This window comes from Liolophura sinensis, chromosome 11, assembly GCF_032854445.1.
Source record: "Liolophura sinensis isolate JHLJ2023 chromosome 11, CUHK_Ljap_v2, whole genome shotgun sequence".
In the NCBI taxonomy this organism is placed as follows: domain Eukaryota; kingdom Metazoa; phylum Mollusca; class Polyplacophora; order Chitonida; family Chitonidae; genus Liolophura; species Liolophura sinensis.
This window is the reverse complement of record NC_088305.1, coordinates 18,274,144-18,291,671: the sequence shown is the minus strand read 5'-3', so window position 1 is coordinate 18,291,671 and position 17,528 is coordinate 18,274,144. Positions and strand designations below refer to the sequence as shown.

Below are 17,528 nucleotides of genomic sequence, written 5' to 3'. Positions count from 1 at the left end.
CTCAGAGAGAAAAAGTTTGTGCCTTGGTTGCCCCCCAAAAAACCTGTTAATTTTAACACAAAGTCTGTTGTCTGAGTGACTCTAAAAATGATATTCTATTATCATAACCCAAAACTGTGTCACATATAATACCTTAATTGTTAGACTAATTCAATCTTTATGTTAAATTCATGGAATAAGTGAAAGGTAAAATTGCCTTTCGTCAGTGACACGTACCAACACAGGCTCTACACATGGATATGTTGGAAGTTCATATTCTTGCAAACAAAATCAAAATAGAACACTATATCTAATTTTATAACGTTAAACTCCATGAACACAATTTCGACACCAAGAACCCACTGCCTCGTTTGACGTCATAGTTGTTAAAAAGCCACTGGCATGCTTGGGGAATTGGCGTGGAGAGAAATTTGTTTGATAATAGGTGCACCAACGTGTGGTTAGGACAAACTCGACTGTCTAAAAGAAATAGACTATATAGTACAACTGAACACCTGTAGCATTTCTCGGACAACAGATTCTCTTAACTTAATCACACGAATATAGTATATTTTTTTTCTTTTTCTTTTTTTTTGTTGGAAAATTAATTAACACAGTTATTTTCTTAGTCACCAGTCACCAGAGTTGCTGTGTAGAAAACCGAAGGATAGACTTACATGTACATAAACCTATACATACAGAGAGATTCCTTCACTGCAATTAAAATAGGGTCAATGGTTCACCACCAGCTCATATAATCTAGCCGAGAATAAATGGTCGACAACAGTCTCGGTCCGTGTTGGAGGATAAGATATTACTGATCGAGTTACTGTAAAGACAGCCATATTCTCGAAAATTTAGACAGGTGTATTTCCTTCTTTTAAAAACTGGTGAATAACGATATATGCGTTCATCCTTAAAGGAATTTCTTTTTTTTTTTTTGCAATAAAATATTTGACAGATAGAAGTAGGCTACATATCCACTATATAAGCAGCATAAAATCTACAATACAACTATGATCATCACCCATCCAGAAATGTCAAGCTCAAGTGTATGTATACAGCCATATCCTGTTTTATTTGTCTAACTGTTTGTGATGTCTGGAGTGTGTTTATTTCTCGTATATTATGTCGCTTTATGGCAGTATAACCCAGACAGTTGGAGAAATTTTCACAAAATCACTGTCCTTCTCATGACGCAGAATACGTGATAAAACTATATTTTACTACACAGTTAATTGCCGTCACGCAAAATAACAATAAAAACAAAATAGGGCAGTAATTTGGAGATGATCCCCATTACCGTGTAAAAGTAATCAAGCATAAGTAATTCCATCAAACGCGGTATTACATAAAGACAGGCTAATCTTATTGCAATTTACTGACAATTAAATTCCCATTAAATGACTTCATTCCTAAAAATAGAGAAGGGAGTTGAGAGTGACAATGAGCTCACGAAAAGCACCATACCACAGTTTGATCCCAAAAGAATATCGCTTGTCTAGCTTCCCTTTGTTTACTCGAGCTTGTGTCGTTATAAATTGCGCTGTAGTGCGGTGCTGGTTCAAAATATCTCATGTCTGCCACTCATGAAAAACTGTTTTTACCATTACTAAAGCCTTAATTACTGGGAAATGTGAGGAATAAATATAAGTGCTGTAAACAAAGTCGACATACAGAGCGCAGGTGAAAAGATTTTGTCACGTCATCATTGCCTGATTTTCACAATAGGTAAATAAAAGTTATTTTCAATAGAAAGTCTGTTGTCTGAGTGAGGATGCCAAAATGATCTGAGATCTAAGGAATGGGTATAAGTAATGTTTTCATACCATCGTGTTGAACTCATGCAGCACTCAGAGAGAAAAAGTTTGTGCCTTGGTTGCCTAAAAAAACCTGTTAATTTTAACACAAAAGTGTGTTGTCTGAGTGACTCTAAAAATGATATTCTATTATCACAACCCAAAAATTGTGTCACATATAATACCTTTATTGTTAGACTAATTCAGTCTTTATGTTGAATTCATCGAAAGAGTGAAAGGTAAAATTGCCTTTCGTCAGTGACACGTACCAACACAGGCTCTACACATGGATATATTAGAAGTTCATATTCTTGCAAAACAAAATCAAAATAGAACACTATATTCTAATTTATAACGTTAAACTCCATGAGCACAATTTCGACACCAAGAACCCACTGCCTCGTTTGACATCATAGTTGTTAAAAAGCCACTGGCATGCTGGGGAATTGGCGTGGAGAGTAATTTGTTTAATAATAGGTGCACCAACGTGTGGTTAGGACAAACTCGACTGTTTAAGAGAAATAGACTATATAGTAAAACGAACACCTATAGCATTTCTCGGAAAACCGGACTCTCTTGACTTAATCACAGGAATATAGTATATTTTTTTTGTCTTTTTTTTTGTTTGATGGAAATTAATTAACACAGCTTTTTCTTAAGTCAACCAGTCACCAGAGTTGTTGTGTAAGAAAACCGAAGGAAGACTTACATGTACATAGACCTATACATACAGAGAGATTCCTTCACTGCAATTAAAATGGGGTCAATGGTTCACCACCAACTCATATAATCTCGCGGACAATAAACGCTCGACAACAGCCTCTGCCCTTGTTGAAGGATGATAAGATAGTACTGATCGAGTTACACAGTTAAAAGTAGACTACATATCCACTATATAAGCAGCATAAAACTTACAATACAACAATGATCATCACCCATCCTGAAATGTCAAGCTCAAGTGTATGTATACAGCCATATCCTGTTTTATTGTCTAACTGTTTTGTGATGTCTGGAGTGTGTTTATTTCTCGTATATTATGTCGCTTCATGGCAGTATAACCCAGACCATGTCTCCCCCCCCCCCCCCCTCCCAAAGTTCCGATGGAATATGACTTTGGTCTTTCAGAAACTATGCGGCAGTTAGAGAAATTTTCACAAAATCACTGTCTTTCTCATAACGCAGAATGCGTGATAAAACTATATTTTACTACACAGTTAATTGCCGTCACACAAAATAACAATAAAACTAAATAGGGCAGTAATTTGGGAGATGATCTCCATTACCGTGTAAAAGTAATCAAGCATAAGTAATTCCATCAAACGCGGTATTACATAAAGACAGGCTAATCTTATTGCAATTTACTGACAATTAAATTCCCATTAAATGACTTCATTCCTAAAAATAGAGAAGGGAGTAGAGAGTGACAATGAGCTCACGAAAAGCACCATACCACCATTTGATCCCAAAAGAATATCGCTTGTATAGCTTCCCTTTGTTTACTCGAGCTTGTGTCGTTACAAATTGCGCTCTAGTGCGGTGCTGGTTCAAAATATCTCATGTCTGCCACTTGTGAAAAACTGTTTTACCCTTACTAAGCCTTAATTACTGGGAAATGTGAGGAATAAATATAAGTGCTGTAAACAAAGTCGGCATGCCGAACGCAGGTGAAAAGATTTTGTCACGTCATTATTGCCTGATTTTCACAATAGGTAAATAAAAGTTATTTTCAACAGAAAGTCTGTTGCCTGAGTGAGGATGCCAAAATGATCTGAGATCTGAGGAATGGGTATAAGTAATGTTTTTACAGCCATCTTGTTGAACGCATGCAGCACCCGGAGAGTTAAAGTTTGTGCCTTGGTTGCCCCAAAAAAACCTGTTAATTTTAACACAAAGTCTGTTGTCTGAGTGACTCTAAAAATGATATTCTAATATCATAACCCAAAACTGTGTCACATATAATACCTTAATTGTTAGACTAATTTAATCTTTATGTTGAATTCATCGAATGAGTAAAAGGTAAAATTGACTTTCGTCAGTGACACGTACCAACACAGGCTCTACACATGGATATGTTGGAAGTTCATATTCTTGCAAAACAAAATCAAATTAGAACACTATATCTAATTTATAACGTTAAACTCCATAAGCACAATTTCGACACCAAGTACTACTTGCCTCGTTTGACGTCATAGTTGTTAAAAATCCACTGGCATGCTGGGGAATTGGGCGTGGAGAGTAATTTGTTTAATAATAGGTGTGGTTAGGACAAACTCGACTGTTTAGGAGAAATAGACTATATAGTACAACCGAACACCTATAGCATTTCTCGGACAACAGATTCTCTTAACTTAATCACAAGAATATAGTATATTTTTTTCTTTTCTTCTTTTTTGTTGGAAATTAATTAACACAGCTTTTTCTTAGTCACCAGTCAACAGAGTTGCTGTGTAGAAAACCGAAGGATAGACTTACATGTACATAGACCTATACATACAGATAGATTCCTTCACTGCAATTAAAATGGGGTCAATGGTTCACCACCAGCTCATATAATCTCGCGGACAATAAACGCTCGACAACAGCCTCTGTCCTTGTTGGAGGATGATAAGATAGTACTGATCGAGTTACACAGTTAAAAGTAGACTACATATCCATTATATAAGCAGCATAAAACTTACAATACAACAATGATCATCACCCATCCTGAAATGTCAAGCTCAAGTGTATGTATACAGCCATATCCTGTTTTATTGTCTAACTGTTTGTGATGTCTGGAGTGTGTTTATTTCTCGTATATTATGTCGCTTCATGGCAGTATAACCCAGACCATGTCTCCCCCCAACCTCCCCCCCCCCCCACCCCGACCCCTTCCCAAAGTTCCGATGGAATATGACTTTGGTCTTTCAGAAACTATGCGGCAGTTAGAGAAATTTTCACAAAATCACTGTCTTTCTCATAACGCAGAATACGTGATAAAACTATATTTTACTACAAAGTTAATTGCCGTCACGCAAAATAACAATAAAAACATAATAGGGCAGTAATTTGGAGATGATCTTCATTACCGTGTAAAAGTAATCAAGCATAAGTAATTCCATCAAACGTGGTATTACATAGACAGGCTAATCTTATTGCAATTTACTGACAATTAAATTCCCATTAAATGACTTCATTCCTAAAAATAGAGAAGGGAGTTGAGAGTGACAATGAGCTCACGAAAAGCACCATGCCACCGTTTGATCCCAAAAGAATATCGCTTGTCTAGCTTCCCTTTGTTTACTCGAGTTTGTGTCGTTACAAATTGCGCTGTAGTGCGGAGCTGGTTCAAAATATCTCATGTCTGCCACTCGTGAAAAACTGTTTTACCATTACTAAGCCTTAATTACTGGGAAATGTGAGGAATAAATATAAGTGCTGTAAACAAAGTCGGCATACCGAACGCAGGTGAAAAGATTTTGTCACGTCATTATTGGCTGATTTTCACAATAGGTAAATAAAAGTTATTTTCAACAGAAAGTCTGTTGTCTGAGTGAGGATGCCAAAATGATCTGAGATCTGAGGAATGGGTATAAGTAATGTTTTCACAGCCATCGTGTTGAACTCATGCAGCACTCAGAGAGAAAAAGTTTGTGCCTTGGTTGCCTAAAAAAACCTGTTAATTTTAACACAAAGTGTGTTGTCTGAGTGACTCTAAAAATGATATTCTATTATCATAACCCAAAACTGTGTCACATATAATACCTTAATTGTTAGACTAATTCAATCCTCATGTTAAATTCATGGAATAAGTGAAAGGCAAAATTGCCTTTCGTCAGTGACACGTACCAACACAGGCTCTATACATGGATATGTTGGAAGTTCATATTCTTGCAAACAAAATCAAAATACCACACTATATCTAATTTATAACGTTAAACTCCATGAGCACAATTTCGACACCAAGAACCCACTGCCTCGTTTGACGTCATAGTTGTTAAAAAGCCACTGGCATGCTGGGGAATTGGCGTGGAGAGAAATTTGTTTGATAATAGGTGAACCAACATGTGGTTAGGACAAACTCGACTGTCTAAAAGAAATAGACTATATAGTACAACTGAACACCTGTAGCATTTCTCGGACAACAGATTCTCTTAACTTAATCACACGAATATAGTATATTTTTTTCTTTTCTTTTTTTTTGTTGGAAATTAATTAACACAGTTTTTTCTTAGTCACCAGTCACCAGAGTTGCTGTGTAGAAAACCGAAGGATAGACTTACATGTACATAAACCTATACATACAGAGAGATTCCTTCACTGCAATTAAAATGGGGTCAATGGTTCACCACCAGCTCATATAATCTAGCCGAGAATAAATGGTCGACAACAGTCTCGGTCCGTGTTGGAGGATAAGATATTACTGATCGAGTTACTGTAAAGACAGCCATATTCTCGAAAATTTAGACAGGTGTATTTCCTTCTTTTAAAACTGGTGAATAACGATATATGCGTTCATCCTTAAAGGAATTTCTTTTTTTTTTTGCAATAAAATATTTGACAGATAGAAGTAGGCTACATATCCACTATATAAGCAGCATAAAATCTACAATACAACTATGATCATCACCCATCCAGAAATGTCAAGCTCAAGTGTATGTATACAGCCATATCCTGTTTTATTGTCTAACTGTTTGTGATGTCTGGAGTGTGTTTATTTCTCGTATATTATGTCGCTTTATGGCAGTATAACCCAGACAGTTGGAGAAATTTTCACAAAATCACTGTCCTTCTCATGACGCAGAATACGTGATAAAACTATATTTTACTACACAGTTAATTGCCGTCACGCAAAATAACAATAAAAACAAAATAGGGCAGTAATTTGGAGATGATCTTCATTACCGTGTAAAAGTAATCAAGCATAAGTAATTCCATCAAACGTGGTATTACATAAAGACAGGCTAATCTTATTGCAATTTACTGACAATTAAATTCCCATTAAATGACTTCATTCCTAAAAATAGAGAAGGGAGTTGAGAGTGACAATGAGCTCACGAAAAGCACCATACCACAGTTTGATCCCAAAAGAATATCGCTTGTCTAGCTTCCCTTTGTTTACTCGAGCTTGTGTCGTTATAAATTGCGCTGTAGTGCGGTGCTGGTTCAAAATATCTAATGTCTGCCACACATGAAAAACTGTTTTACCATTACTATGCCTTAATTACTGGGAAATGTGAGGAATAAATATAAGTGCTGTAAACAAAGTCGGCATACCGAACGAAGGTGAAAAGATTTTGTCACGTCATTATTGTCTGATTTTCACAATAGGTAAATAAAAGTTATTTTCAACAGAAAGTCTGTTGTCTGAGTGAGGATGACAAAATGATCTGAGATCTGAGGAATGGGTATAAGTAATGTTTTCACAGCCATCGTGTTGAACGCATGCAGCACTCGGAGAGAAAAAGTTTGTGCCTTGGTTGCCTAAAAAAACCTGTTAATTTTAACACAAAGTGTGTTGTCTGAGTGACTCTAAAAATGATATTCTATTATCATAACCCAAAAGTGTGGCACATATAATACCTTAATTGTTAGACTAATTCAATCCTCATGTTAATTCATGGAATAAGTGAAAGGCAAAATTGCCTTTCGTCAGTGACACGTACCAACACAGGCTCTACACATGGAAATGTTGGAAGTTCATATTCTTGCAAACAAAATCAAAACAGAACACTATATCTAATTTATAACGTTAAACTCCAAAAGCTCAGTTTCGACAACAAGAACCCACTGCCTCGTTTGACGTCATAGTTGTTAAAAAGCCACTGGCATGCTGGGGAATTGGCGTGGAGAGAAATTTGTTTGATAATAGGTGCACCAATGTGTGGTTAGGACAAACTGGACTGTCTAAAAGAAATAGACTATATAGTACTACCGAACACCTATAGCATTTCTCAGGCAACAGATTCTCTTAACTTAATCACACGAACATAGTATATTTTTTTTCTTTTTTTGTTTTTGTTTGCTGGAAATTAATTAACACAGCTTTTTCTTAGTCACCAGTCACCAGAGTTGCTGTGTAGAAAACCGAAGGATAGACTTACATGTACATAGACCTATACATACAGAGAGATTCCTTCACTGCAATTAAAATGGGGTCAATGGTTCACCACCAGCTCATATAATCTCGCGGACTATAAACGCTCGACGACAGCCTCTGTCCTTGTTGGAGGATGATAAGATATTACTGATCGAGTTACTGTAAAGACAGCCATATTCTCGATATTTTAAACAGGTGTATTTTCTTCTTTTAAAGCTGGTGAATAACGAAATAACGATATATGCGTTCATCCTTAAAAGAATTTCTTTTTCTTTGCAATAAAATATTTGACAGATAAAAGTAGACTACATATCCACTATATAAGGAGTACCATAAAACTTACAATACAACTATGATCATCACCCAACCAGAAATATCAAGCTCAAGTGTATGTATACAGCCATATCCTGTTTTATTGTCTGTTTGTGGTATCTGGAGTGTGTTTATTTCTCGTATATTATGTCTCTTTATGGCAGTATAACCAAGACCACGTCATCCCCCCCCCCAATAAAGTTCCGATGGAATATGACTTTGGAATATGAAGTTAAAGAAATTTTCACAAAATCACTGTTTTTCTCATAACGCAGAATACGTGATAAAACTATATTTTACTACACAGTTAATTGCCGTCACGCAAAATAACAATAAAAACAAAATAATAATAAAAAAGCTATTTGGAGATGATCTCCATTACCGTGTAAAAGAAAAAAAGCATAAGTAATTCCATCAAACGTGGTATTACATAAAGACAGGCTAATCGTATTGCAATTTACTGACAATTAAATTCTCATTTAATGAGTTAATTCACAAAAATAGAGAAAAGAGTTGAGAGTGACAATGAGCTCATGAAAAGCACCACACCACAGTTTGATCCCAAAAGAATATCGCTTGTCTATCTTCCCTTTGTTTACTCGGGCTTGTGTCGTTATAAATTGCGCTGTAGTGCGGTGCTGGTTCAAAATATCTCATGTCTGCCACTCATGAAAAACTGTTTTACCCTTAGTAAGCCTTAATTACTGGGAAAAGTGAGGAATAAATAGATTTATTTATTTATTTGATTGGTATTTTACGCCGTACTCAAGAATATTTCACTTATACCACGGCGGCCAGCATTATGGTGGGAGGAAACCGGGCAGAGCCCGCGGGAAACCCACGACCATCCGCAGGTTGCTGGCAGACCTTCCCACTTACGACTGGAGAGGAAGACAGCACGAGCTGGACTTGAACTCACAGCGACCGCATTGGTGAGAGACTCCTGGTCATTACGCTGTGCTAGTGCGCTAACCAACTGAGCCACTGAATAACGATATATGTATTCATCCTTAAAAGGGATTTCTTTTTCTTTTGCGGATACGCCCCACTCTAAAGGTAGTCGCATTTTACCTGATCAATCGCCTATACAAAAGGTGTGTATGCTGTGCCGCCATAACCTCACCTTGCTCATGCTCTTAACGTTGTCAAACGTTGAAATTGTTCACAAAACATAAACCAGCGTGGTCTTTCGCAAACCTTCTATATACAGCCTTGTGTACATCTGCACTATATCCCATATACGGCTGAGCTAAATATACCAATATGATCACGCGAAGAACTCGCTATCTCGCAGTGTACATAGCAACGGTCCCGTTGCCATGTGACGAATATATGACAAGTGCATGCCCTCGGAGTATGATATGCTTATCAAACTTGTGGTCCCTCCTACAAGTGTCATGAGATGAAATGTAGTAATCCTACGGTGTTCAGATTTATATGTGTTAATGTGCGTGCGTGAGTATTGTAAGTTGCTAAACAAATGAATGAACTTTAGTAATATTACTACCATATCATGCCTATGGTTTTTACATTTTACGCAAGTATGATTGTATGCTTAGGATTTTACGCATGTATGTATTTATGCTTGGGGTTTTAAGCTTGTATGTTTGTATGCTTGGGATTTTACGCATAACACAGTTTCACAAAGCGGAAACTTTCACTAACGAAAGGTAATTTCAATAGCGAGTATGACTGATTTTAAAGACAGCTGACTATAGGCAACTGCTTTTTCTTTGTAATAACATGGTCGTCCAACATCAATGTGTAGGGCGTGTGATGTTATGTGCCATTGACGAAAGGGCATTTTAGTAATGAAGTATGATTGATTTTATAGACAGCTGAATGTCTTTCTTTCTTAACTTTTAGCTATAGTCTTGTTTCTTTTAACTTGTCACCTAAATTCAACTCTCTGTGAAATCAGTCGTTTTCTCTGTCAACCTTTTCTTAGAGACACGTAAGCCTAATATCACAAGGTCTAAGGAAAACGCAGTTAGTGAACTTTTTTGTTATTCATAATGTTAAGGGTCTCCTGATGTCAGATGTCAACAAATTTGCTGTCGACCATACCTTGGTTTATTCTGATCATAATCCAAGAATAAAAAGGTCAAAATAACCGCTCTTAAACAGTGAATATATACAACCTTTATAAGACAACCAGCAAATTAAGATTAATCTAATTGCGTGCAAGACAATGACATGGATTAAAACAAGTGTAAAACAAGTATAATATCACATACAACAACACTTATGAGTCTTTTTCCGAAAATGTGGGTAGGGTGTCCTAAAAGGAAAGCACAATGCTTGTTTTGTGTCATAGTCCGTCTCTTAATGTCTAAAATTTAGACAATTCTGCACGTTCCTGTCCATTCCATTGTATTACAACATAATACAACTAAGTACGTACAACACAAAGAGTAAGATCAGAGCAGCGACGATGGTGTGATAGCTGGCAAATGGTCACTAGTAACCGGTCAAATCCTCTTTTCAATTTACTTCAGTTAGGGTTTTGTTCCAAACATGTCAATACATAGATAATAGTGGTAACAAAGTACACGCCCCCTAGAATCATGATTTAAGCAGAATTAGGTAAAAAAAATGCAATGATACTGATTGCAATTTATTAGACGTCACTGGTCTAGAACTGGTCACTGAAGGCGATTGATGGAATAACCTTGACCCACTAGTGTTTGCAGGAATAACTTGTAACGTTGATTTTAAGCGTCGCATAACACGCAGGATTTTACAAATGCCACAATGTGAGGAGCCGTACTGCACATTGCCGACATCGCGGTGATGTGAAAGCAGCAAAGGATCCTATATAGTGAGGCGAGGAATTGGCAACAACGGGCAATATTGTGCACCTCAGGAAACGAAACTGACTATAGCTGTGACTGACAATTACTGACGCACTAGTAAGTCATCTATTTTTTCACTTTTGTTCTCTGTTCCATGTTTAATTATTTATTAGATTGGTGTTACTCGCCGTTTTACGCCGGTACTCAAGAATATTTCGCTTATACGACCGCGGCCAGCATCATGGTGGGAGGAAACCGGGGAGAGTCCCGGGGAAGTCTACCACCTTTTCTTGTTACATTTATTTATTTTTGAAGTTTATGTTTTCCATGTGATGACAAGCATTAACCATATCGGAATTTGGACTGGGTGTAGAAATACATACGTGAAAGTTTCAGCAACACATTTTTCTAATTAACGTCGATCTACCTACAACCAAAAATATGGATTTTTTTTTACGCAACCATCTGCTCTATGGCCATAAAGCTGTGAGTTCAAGTCCAGTTCTTGCTGGCTTCCTCTCCGGCCGTAAGTTGGAATGAATGTCATCAACCTGGGGATGGTCGTAGGTTTCCTCCGGGCTCTGTCCGGTTTCCTCCCACCACAATGCTTGCCGCCGTGGTATGAGTGAAATATTCTTGATTGCGGCGTAAAACACCAGTCAAAAAAGAAAATAAATTTTTACTGGCTCTTCGAGCAAGTTTTGTACAGAGATGTGCTGGGATTTTGAAATTTGCACTTCATCAGAGTACATTTACCCACAACTGGAACCGATTCTCTGCCTTGTCACATTTACACATGCACCCGGTTTATTTCCTCATTTTAAGTAGGCTTCTCGTAGGAATAAAATTCGTCATTCCGTCCCTCCATGCTTGTCTGAATGATACTGAATTTAATCCTATAAAAGTTTATTTCTTTTAGCAGTCGCCTATATTCAGCTGTATGTAAACTCAATTAATCCTCGCTTTACTTATAGTAACTCTGTAAATACAATTTTTAACTTGCAATTTTTACAAGGCAGGAAATGCGATGTTGTTTCATTCGTGCCCCAAGCGAGGATTAATTGAGTTTACATACAGCTGAATATAGGCGACTGCTAAAAGAAATAAACTTTACCAGAAAAAGGGCTGTGGCCGTTTACGTCTGTTTTCACCCCACTTCCCCAATAGCTCTGGTTGTATTATTTGTTGTGTTTTCTTACAAACGCATTGAAGAAAAGTATGTAGCAGGTAACCAAATGACGGGTAATAATTTTCTCCTTGACTCGTTACCGAATAGAAATATAACACAATGTGTCGTATAAATGGACGTATTCGAGCATACTTTTTACGGAATCAAATGATGAAGTAATGTAAGGTAATGTAATGCTTTATACGTTTAACGAGGATTCCCCACGGCCCAGTGACCACCCGGGGGTCTCCTCGACAACATATAACATATGTACAGTACAAAACAAGGAATAGGTTACAAGCATAAATAAGTTTTAAAAAGTCGAAAATTGTCCCTGATTCGAAGGTTGCTAGTGTTTGTATCAGTGATATTTCTGCAGTACAGAATGTTATAAAAGGTAAACATAAATTAAACTAAGATTAAAACATGATCTACACCGTATATTTATGATTTACATTATACAACAGTCCAGTGACTGAGAGTAACCGAAACTCGGACAGCTATGTATTCCGTGTTAAGTTCGATTACTTCGCGAACAAAGCACCGACTGAAATGAAGACAGGGGATTTGGGTGTGGGAGGGTGGGGGTCAAGGGGGCGCATAGTTTAGAGTGCCCTCTATCTTTGTCAAGCAGAGTATGTTGGCAGGAGACTGACCAGCAGCCAGGCCAGGGCTGATATGAGCAAACACTAAAGGCTTGTCAATGGGGTAAGTCGGTCGACGCTGTATAATCAGGTTACGGCCTAGGGTATGTATCATCTAGGCTCAGAACGATTAGCAGATTAGGAACCGGATTCAGGTTTTCCTTACCCCGGCCGTACATTTGTGTGAACACCTGGGTGTATACAGCGGTACGGTGTTACACAGGGTTTTAGAGAAATATACCTCAAAGTAGGCATACGATAGACATTATGATGATAGACTGCTGAAAAGCATATCTAAAGAGTGCCTTTACTCACATTTTCGTCAGAGCACCTGCACAATGGCTACATGAACATGGTTTCTAAAGTCCACCAAAGAATTACTAACATTAAATCCTTTAATTCCAAAAAAAAAAAAAAAATTAAGAAAAACAACGACAAAAAACAAAACAGACAAACAAGCACCGTTTTCTGTTGCCCGCCTGGTGAAAGTTACTTCAATTTCTTTCACCTGAAAGGAAATGGCCGAAAGTTTGTAAAGCTGAGGTTGATGTTAGGTGGATTGAGTGAGAAATGGATCAGCAACCAACAAAATCATCAGCCGATTCTTTATATATACCCAAGGCTGGGTAAAGAGATCTTCATACCGAGTGAATTGATAAGATTCAAGGTTTAATAACAATTAGTAATTTGTTTGTTTTTTTCACGTTCAGTTTAAACACGATACACATGAGAAAAGGGTTTCAATTGCCGTAAGTAAGTGTCAAACAGACTCAAGAATTACGTACAGGACATTTTGAATTTTGGAAAATTTGGTCTTTCGGCGAGACATGTGGTTGTTATCTTTCCTTTTAAAGGGACCTATTGTCAACAGAAGTTCACACATTTTTACGCATTTTTATTTGCCCAACGCAGAGAATGCTAAACAAATAATACATCTTCAAATTTATGTCTTAGAGATATATTGGGAAAATATACATCTGGCAGAGACCACTGATATCTAGCCACCAGATAATCAAAGAACTGATATGTCTTCTCAAAAACGTGGAATGTATCTGAAATATAGACCCATTCCTAGAAGTCATCTATTTTTTGCAATCCAAACATAAGTTTAATTCACACCGTGAACCCGTTCGATAACACCTTTTACAAATGTCCATTTAACGTTAAAGCTTCTAAAGTTTGGGTTCATTGTTGCAAAAAAAACTTTCAGATATATACTGGTGTTTTAGTTTTTGTAAAAATGCTGTAAATCTTAAAGTTGCTGTTTTAAATGTGTTTTGATAAATGCACTGCTTTGTTAATATCAAGAGAGTATTCAGGAATAACTGTTCCTTTTTCAAACATAATCACGTCGTTTATAACTCACTATTTGAATTCCTACCAAACACTTTGAACAAGTGGGCAATACAAAAACACATCATCTGTTGTTTCGGTTTCCATTCTGCAGTATGAACAGATGTCATTTTCTGAAATATCGATTTTAAACGGAAACGATTTTGTAAGTAATGCTTGATGTTTGGGGAAGTACTTTGTATTGTAGCTTATCCAAACTACCTGGGATAGCCCCACCCACACTGAGGCCAAGTGCTAAAGGCTCTACCTGTGCTCGACCACGTGATCGTTTTTTTTGTCAGTGTTTATGTTATAACTTTCAGCCAGGTAAACACTCTCAAACCCATTCCAAAGTATTGTTTATTTCTCTCAAAACATAGCGAGTATCAGTCAGAATAGAATTATAGTGTGTAACGTGTTGCAACAACAACGTCAATCTGATCTGATTTTTTCACGATTTAATCTGAGACAACTCCTAGGCTATGACATACTATAATTTTCTATACCCTCAGCCACTTTCTCAGAAAGTTACTTACTTCAAAATAGGTTATTTTTGTGCAGTTAGATCCGACGTAGGGGAACACGCCCAACTATGACCAGTGGCCAGTGCATCGAGAACGAGGAGATTTGACAAGATTTAACCCAAATTTACAGTTACAAAATGTGAAGTGAAATGAACTGTTAGTTATGTGGTAAGTGCACTGTTCTACATATGCAGACTATTGTTTTTAAATTTTCACCAGATTTTTGTCACAAACGCGCATCATCATGTTGGGCTATCTTGTTCAAACACATGGACAAAAATTATGAATTATTGACCTAAACACAAAAGTGAGTTACACTGGACTCCTAACTAAACACAGTGGGCTTATATTGTCAAAACATGTGATTGAAGAGAATGACAGGGGAAATTTAACCTGTCCACCCGACGAGATAACATGCTAAATGGGGGCAGCACACAGATTCCCACAATGGAACGTTCGCTCGTGGATCGCATATGTAAACAAATAACATAAACATGAGAACTAATTATAAGTCTACCAGACCAAGTACAATCTTACTTTCTATCGACCATGTATTATGAAATATTCGTAATTCTTAAAGATCTGTATGGCAGGAGATTCAGGTTGTTGGGCGTACCGGTTAAGACAGGACCCCAAGAGAGATCACATACCACACAAAGTATAATGTGGCGACGTCGTGGAAGAGTTTCACTTCGGAGTTAAGTGCACATACTTTGATGATCTTCGACGGCACATCGTCCCAAATTAATATTCTAGACCTAAAGTCCTATACCATGCATAAACTAAGTAAATTTATTAAGAGAAAACTGAGCTAAATATAATCATACGTAAGTATAATAGAGATTGTATTTGACGTATATAGTATCTGTAAAACTGTAACCACTATATTAACATGATTGTAAAAAGAGTGTACCTCTGCCACCACCCAGAATCGTTTGAATGAATAAATGATGACGTATAGTCTGAACCCGGCTTACGAAATAGTCTTATCTTATTTTTATTTAACATGTGCCATGCGACAAGTCGATACGACAAGTCGCACATTTTCGGTTCGCGGCTTGATTAATGTCCTGCGGGAAGTGCGATTGCCTAATCCAATTTGACTCTCACACGTCAGGTGTTCTTATAAATATCACAAAGAACATCAAAAATGTCGAAGTAAAGGAATGTATTAAAAGTAAATATATGTTTCCAAATTGAGATATCCAGGGCTTCCTTCGGCTTTTTTTGGCCTGTGTGTGCAATGGGCCAGCCTAAACATGGGAATGACGGATCGGGCAAGCATAACTGCCGAGTTCGAGAAGGTAACACGGAAATATGCGGACATCTATCAAGACAAACCGATTCAAAAAGCACATTTCAAGCTGTCCAGAAACATACAATATGTCAAGGTTTTGTAGCAGACTTACCGTGCTTCTCATGGCGGTTGTGTTATCGTTTTCCCGGATATATAGCCACAGATTGCGAACACTCTCAGCAGCGCCCACAGCCCACGTGTTACCCTGACACCGACGGGTTTTCACTTGTCCTCTGTGCAGACTGCGTTCTTTGACTTCCTGTATTTCAACATGCGGTTAACAGTTTGGCGGAAGAATTCTATACAAAGGCGCATGAGGTTTATGGTGTACAGCCGACACACAATCCGCTTTTGTCACATTGAGCTCACCAGTGAGCCGGAGAATTTTTTGGAAGTCTTCTTTCTTTCATAATCTCGTGCATAACCATGCACTCAACGCCTCATTCACACACTTTTGTACCCACCCCGCCCTCCATAAACCCTTCCTCCAAACACCCACCCCTGTACACGCGCAAAGTGCGCCTTTCCTGGTTCTTTGTTTTAGAAAACTGGGTATGAAAAGCAGACCACAAATTCTTTGTTTGATTTCACAACAATTAAATGTCTGATACCTCTTACAACGTATGCACCGCTACCGTAGACCAGCCCTATTGCCCTAACCAGACCACCAACTTTGTGTGATTTGTGAACTCAGATGTGTTTTTGTGTTTATGTATGCCTTTATTTACTCTCAGATAATCTCTCAGTGGCGATACATAAGTAGTAATCTTACCCAAATGTCGTAAAATCGATTGTTTCTAAAATCAATAGAAAAGAACTGGGTAAAAAAAAATTTATCCCTTGTTGGTTGGATTTGAACTCGAAATTGACACATTTCTTTTTATCTTTCAATTAAGGGCTAAATAAGAGTTAATAAGGGGGTTTTAAGGTGCTGAAAAAAATTGTTTTAAGTTTACGCGTATAATATGATCATTCCAGCGCTAAAACAAACTGACAACTAAATACATTAGCTCGTACGGACGATGCACGATATAAAGGAGAAAAACCTCCTGAACCACGTTGTCGAGCCGATTAAATACACCCATACGTTTAGATCAGGGAAAGAACTGCCTTTCGGATATTTCACGTTCTTTTTCGGTATGGTCGCGGTGATTTTCATCTTCCGTATAATATTTTAACGGTTTATCATCAGTGGCATTCGGCGCATTGTCAGTACAGTAATGCCGTAACTGCTGGTCGTGTGTAAAAGGTACATCCACTAAACTGAGCGAAAAGTTCACTGGTGGAATATCGAATTGATAAGTTTACGTCAGGGCACACAGCTGTTACTACCTTTTAGTCCCCGGCCCTGTCGTCGCCGTGTGTTAGGGGGAACGTACACGCCGTCATCGGCGCGTAAACTGAGCGAATCGATACGTCACGGGCCCGCAACAACTCGCCTTTGTACGTTTTCAAATTATTGAAAAAAAAAAAACAAAAAACAAAAAAAAAAAAACACTGTCTGTCCGTGCAACACAAACACGGCGGTTCATCCCCACATGGACACACAAAGTATATATATACGCCGTTTTCAGTTTCCAAATAATAATAATATTCTTCTTC

At 37.6% G+C, this 17,528-nt stretch overlaps 1 protein-coding gene across 1 annotated transcript in view; it reads right to left on the bottom strand.

Moving 5' to 3' along the window:
* The window catches only part of LOC135478002 (uncharacterized), a 21,194-nt gene extending 5,048 nt beyond the window's left edge, over positions 1-16,146 (bottom strand). The window contains exon 1 of the mRNA XM_064758251.1: positions 16,039-16,146. Coding sequence (XP_064614321.1) covers positions 16,039-16,050 — 12 coding nt within the window. The 5' untranslated portion in view covers positions 16,051-16,146. The remainder of the gene's footprint in view (positions 1-16,038) is intronic.
* Positions 16,147-17,528: the final 1,382 nt, after the last annotated feature.